Source organism: Hypanus sabinus, chromosome 25, assembly GCF_030144855.1.
Source record: "Hypanus sabinus isolate sHypSab1 chromosome 25, sHypSab1.hap1, whole genome shotgun sequence".
NCBI classification, from domain to species: Eukaryota; Metazoa; Chordata; class Chondrichthyes; order Myliobatiformes; family Dasyatidae; genus Hypanus; species Hypanus sabinus.
The window spans coordinates 25,847,941-25,853,940 of record NC_082730.1 but is presented as its reverse complement, the minus strand read 5'-3'; the positions used below and the strand labels follow the sequence as shown (position 1 = coordinate 25,853,940).

Here is a 6,000-nt window from a genome sequence, read left to right as displayed (position 1 = left end):
AAAGTATACATATGTCACCATATACACCTTGAGATTTATTATCTTGCAGGTGTATTCAATAAATCCATAATAGAATAATAGCCATAATGGAATCAATGTAAGTCCAGTGATATTAAGGTCACCATAACTGTACCAGAGTGAAATTACTGCAGATGCTGAAAACCTGAAATATAACAAAAATTGCTGGAAGGAGACAGCATCTATGGAGAGAGAAGCAGAGTTACTGCCCAGGATCAATGATTATCAGAAGCGGGGCAAGTTGCAGCAAAAGAGTGTGAAGCAGAGAGAACAATAAATGCTCCTGAGATTATGTGGTGGGCAAATCGGACTGAATGACCTGAGTGTTGATGGGGCTGGCTGGCAAAGGCAAATTACAGGCTTCCAGGCTCCACAGAGAGGTCAGCAAATTTTCACAGCTCTCCAATCCTCCATCTCAGATCGCCAGCATTTAGTTTGTTCCCTCCTTTCTCTTCCAGCAATTTCTGATTTCTACTCTTCTTCAATTCACTCACTCTGAATTTATTATCTCAATGCATTAACAAATTATCACTGTGCTGCTAACTAAAATTTGCTTATTAGTCCATACACTATGCTGCCTTGCAAAGAATTTCATTGGTTTCAGATTGAGGAGAGGAAAGAAACTCTATAAATAGGAAGTTTCCTTTTTTTCCTGTTGTAGTGATAGAACATAGAACAGAGGAGAGTACAGCATAGGGAAAGGCCATTCAGCCCACTATGTCTCTGCTGACAATAATGCCAATCTAAACTCATCTGGTCATCCTACACATGGTCAATATCCTTCCATTCCCTGCCAGCTAATTTTTCTCTCAAAATGCCTTAGAAATGCTGCTTATTGTATCTCTCTCTACCAGCAACTTGGGCACCTAGAACTCTCTGAGTCCAAATAATTGCCTCATAAACCTTCTTTAAACTTTTGTCTACTCACCCTTAAAACGATGCCCTCTAATTATTCAATATTTTCAGCTCAGGTAAAAGACTCCGAATCTGCCAGAGTCTGTGACTCTGTCAGCCTAATCTTTGCTCTCGTAATGCTGCCGACTGGCACATTTCAGGCTGCAGGAGTACATGCTAAGAGACGCATTGAATCTTCATTCAGCCACTGCAAGGGCTCAGTGGGGGAGGACTGCAGTATAGGATTCTTCAGCTACTGGACAGGGAGAGGTTGGGTTGGATCAGGAAGCCCTTTAATTACAGTATTGCACATTGGTTGTTTGTCAATCTTCGTGAGCAGTTTAGCATTGATTCCATTGTATTTATTTGTTCCATTGCACATGCTTGCAAGAAAATGAATCTCAGGGTAGTATATGGTGACATATATGTATTCTGATAATAAATTCACTTTGAATTTTGAACTTTGTATCACCCCCCCCAGTGGGTGAGTGGCAACAATCTTATTGGTTTTAAAGAATGTAATGGAACACAACTATGAATTTAATATGAAAAGACATTGCATGGTTCATTCTTGTAAATAATTTTTAATTATGAATAAAGTTTGTTCCAATATAAAAAAAGTTGTTCCCATTATTTTATATATTTTACTCACCCCTCAGCCTCTGATTCTGCAGAGAAAATAATCCATAGTTGACCAAACTCTCTTTGTAGTGAGCACTCTATCATCCAGACGGTAACTACTTCTGCACCCTCTCTAAAATCACCAAACCTTCCTGCTCCTTCCTGTAAGGCACCCAATACTTCAACTGGCCTGGCCAAAGTTTGACCTGACTTCCCAAAATTTCTTACTCAACACCTGGACACTTTATAAATCTTACAGCGTCATAAACTCTAGTTAGGCTGCTCCTGGAGTATCACCTACAGGTCTGCTTGCCTTATTATAGGAAGGATGAGGAGAGGGTGCAGAAGAGGTTTACCAAGATGCTGCCTGGATTATAATGTGCTATAATGAGAGGTTTGTCAAACTTGGGTTGTGTTCCCTGGAGCAGCCTGAAGCTGAGGGACGACCTGATAGAGGTTGATAAGATTGCAAGAGGCATAGATAGTGTAGACAGAGAGTACCTTTCTGTCTGGGTTGAAATGTCTATAAGGTAAATATATGTCTATAAATATAAGATGAGATGGAATAATTTCAAGGAAGAAGTGAGGGGAAAACTTTTTACATCGAGTGCTGGGTTCCTGGAATGCACTGCTTGGGATGGTGCTAGAAGCAAATACATTTAAGGATTTTTAAGAGGCATTTGGATAGGCAAATGTATGTAAGGAAAATGGAAGCATATGGGCTTTGTGTAGGCAGAAGAGTTTAAATGGTTTAGTTGGTCATTTGATTACAAATTTCATTGGTTCAGCCCAACATTGTGGGCTGAAGGGCCTTTTTCTGTACTGTTCAATGGACCTAGAAAGGGATTAATATATTACGGAGGGGGGAGCCGCCGCTGAGACCAGTTCCTGACCAGAGACTAACAGACTGAAGGAGTCCATTTGAGTGCCGGGGTAGGTGTGATCTGCTTGCAATCTGCCTTCGGGAAACCCATAGTACCTTTGGAACATAAATGTGATTCAGTTTCAAATGAGATATTAGAAGACATTTTCTCCTACATTTCCCCTTCCCTTTCTCCATAAATCATGCAGAGGTAACTGCGAGTCTTAAGATGTTCATTGTTACCCCCAAACTAAAAGGAAACAACAAATAAATAACTTTAGCTTTCTCCCAATGTCAGATGATTCACCCTGACAACACCCGGGTTTCCAGCCACGCCGCAGATTGGCTCGTAGGTTCACTCGCGATCCTGTTCTCTCCCAGAGGCTGGGTAAACTTCGATCGAGTTGCAGCTCGCTTCTGGAAGCGGAGGTCCTGCAGGAGGAAACTGAGAAATCCCGAAATCCAGGCGATTTCCGCCTCTCGCTTCAGGAGGAGAGAGAAAGGGGGAGCGAGGCGGTGTGTGAATGGTTTTAGTGGAGTCACTGGGGAAACGACTCTGAGTCACAAGAAGCCACAAGCTGGGCGACCCAGAGGAGTTCAGAGGGAACCAAAAGAAACTTCCCCGAGACAGTGAAGTTTGAAAAGAAAATAGTTACAGATTTTTAAAACAAGTTTGAAAGTTGAAAATTCCGAGCTTCTGAATTAAAACTTTTTTTTTGGCCTCAGTGAAATCGATAAGGTTTGCAAAGTTTGCTTTAAAAAAAACAGAAAGAACTCTGCATGATTCATTCGGAAGAAGACAGAACTTAGACCGTGAAAGTTTGTACAGTGAACCACCTCTGAACCCCACACCAGGCGATGTTTCGCGCTTGGGCAAGTTGTTCATCTTTCAGTAAAGTGGCTCTAGAACATATTTAAAGGGACGGTTTAACGAGTGGCTGTCGCTTTTATTCGTTCACCGAGCTCCGTTTTCAGCCGCAACCGATGTCTCAATGTCTCAAGGTAACAAGGGCTGCAATCGCGCACAGCAGGGAGCAGCAGCGGCGACAGCACAAGGAACCCGACCATCCCGGGACAGAGGTAAGGAGGCCCAGTCAGCGGGAGGGTCAGAGAGAGAAATATTCGGAGTAGACAGATACGAACAGAGAGAGGCGCATGCACGAACACACACACACTCTCACTCTCTCTCTCTCTCTCACACACTCACACACTCACACTCGCACACTCTCACACACACACACACTCTCTCTCACACACACACACACTCTCACTCTCTCTCACACACACACACTCTCTCTCACACACACACTCACACTCACACACACACACACACACTCACACTCACACACACACACACACTCTCACTCTCACACACACACACACTCTCTCTCTCACACACACTCGCACACTCTCACACACACACACACTCTCTCTCACACACACTCTCACTCCCTCTCTCACACACACACACACTCTCACACACACACTCACACTCACACACACACACACACACTCTCACTCTCTCACTCACACACACACACACACACTCTCTCTCTCTCACACACACACACACACTCACACTCTCACACATTCACTCACTCTCACTCAAACCAGAGTGAAAGAGATGGAACCATTCAACGAGATGAATGCAAGATTGCAGTTAGGGAAACAAAAAGTAAACGGTATATAAGCAGACACAAGTAGAAAACCTAATCTTATAAAATATATAAATGCATACACACACGTTAACTTAAAACAGACGCAAATGTTTTTAGAATTCCAAAAAAGACTTAGTATAAGTCAGACTCACAGACTCACTCATTGACCCAGTGAGGAACATGAATGTTACATCAGATACTGTTAACATGCACACAAAAAAAAGGCACCTTACATGTAACATGCAAGCCTACTGAAATCTTATGTGGTAAATCAATACACAGACTGAGCCACACAGGGAAGGATAACATACACTGAGAGTATACTCATTGACATATGACTGTTGAGTACTGTATTGCAAATACTTTTAGTATCAAAGAATTTCAATCGCATTTACTGATAGAACTATCCTTTGCACACTATTGGGTGCCTCAACAAACAGAAAAGTACAAATAAACAGGGAAGCAAGACAGTGAAGGATGGGTACATAGATAAGGATATATTAACAAATACAATGGCCCAGAGGAAAGTTTCACACAGAAACCCAAACGTAAGGCACACCCAGATACACACACATCTCAAGCCATGATCTGATATAAACACAGCGCACACAGACATAGTCAAGGCTGAACCTGATAAACGCTGAGAAACAGACATCCACCCAGATACTCATGCCCAGATATGTTGAGGCTCACATCCAGGTGCACACACAGGACTCCATCCTGTTTCGTCTGTAGTCTAGTGGAGTTTTTTTTCTGTGTTGTTTTCACCTAGTTCACTGTAGTTTTTGTACTGTTTCATGTAGCACCATGGTCCTGAAAAACATTGTCGCATTTCTACTGTACCAGCAGTTATGGTCGAAATGACAATAAAAGGTGACTTGACTTAATACCGATGTTGTGTTGTTGAAAGCAAACACTGTTCAACATTTCCTTTACATTGAAAGGAACATTGGACATTTTGTTCACGAACCTCAAAGTCGAATATGGTGCGCGAATTGTGACGATTCATATGGCTCCGAATGTTTATAGTTTAATTGGTGCGGGTGTAGACAGTGCTAGAAGATTGTGGGTTTGAGACCCTGTGGATTAATTATGTAATCTAGGCTGCCACTTTGGTGGGTACTGAATGGATGCAGCGCCGTCTTTCATATACAGTGTTAAGCCAAGGTCCCATTTATTCTCATGTGTTCTTTTTATGGAGGTCACTACAATCTCAGTGTTCTTTGCAGGAACTTGGATTTAAGAGTATCTGTTGCACAGCTTCAGATACTCAGCTGCAATCTATGCACCATTCTGCTGTTTCCTTTGCTTTTTGTATTTATTGTTTATTATCATCATGTATGCTGCTTACTTTGTGAGCTTCAAAGAATTTTATTGCTCTCTGGTGTATATGTCAACAGATTAATTTAATCTAATTGAGTCTGATTTCCTGCCTGACAAATATTCAGAAGTGCTTCATTGAATTTTTGAAGTTGTGGAAGAAACTGCTGACTTTTCTTTATTAAAGTTCTAAAACTGTGTGGTATGCAGCCCAATCTTATTGCTAAGTATATAAATATATACGAGCAAGAATGATGTGAACACGTTCTCCACTGACTTTTGATAGAAGTTATTTTATCACCAGTTGACGGATAACTGCTTTCATTTCTGTTTAAGAAATGTCAATTTGCCTCAGGCTGGGCAGATTTGTTCTGCTTTTCCAGCATTCGATTACTCTATTTTAACAACATGTAAAATGACTTCTTGTATTTTAGTACCGAGGTGAGTTAGCAGCAAATCAGATGCATCCGAAAGATTGCTGAACTCACCAAGAATCGCCATCCTGCCCTATGTATCTATAAGTCACAAGGTTATTTAAATCATTGATCCAGGCTTCTGTTCTCTCCAACCAGGTCATGTAACTAGCACCCAGATCATAAGATATAGGAGCAGAATTTTGTCCATCGA

At 41.6% G+C, this 6,000-nt stretch overlaps 1 protein-coding gene across 1 annotated transcript in view; it reads left to right on the top strand.

Moving 5' to 3' along the window:
* Window positions 1-2,736: 2,736 nt before the first annotated feature.
* Window positions 2,737-6,000, top strand: part of mdfi (MyoD family inhibitor) — a 117,860-nt gene continuing 114,596 nt past the window's right edge. Inside the window, exon 1 of the mRNA XM_059950358.1 lies at window positions 2,737-3,475. Within this exon, the coding sequence (XP_059806341.1) occupies window positions 3,388-3,475 (88 nt within the window). The 5' untranslated portion in view covers window positions 2,737-3,387. The remainder of the gene's footprint in view (window positions 3,476-6,000) is intronic.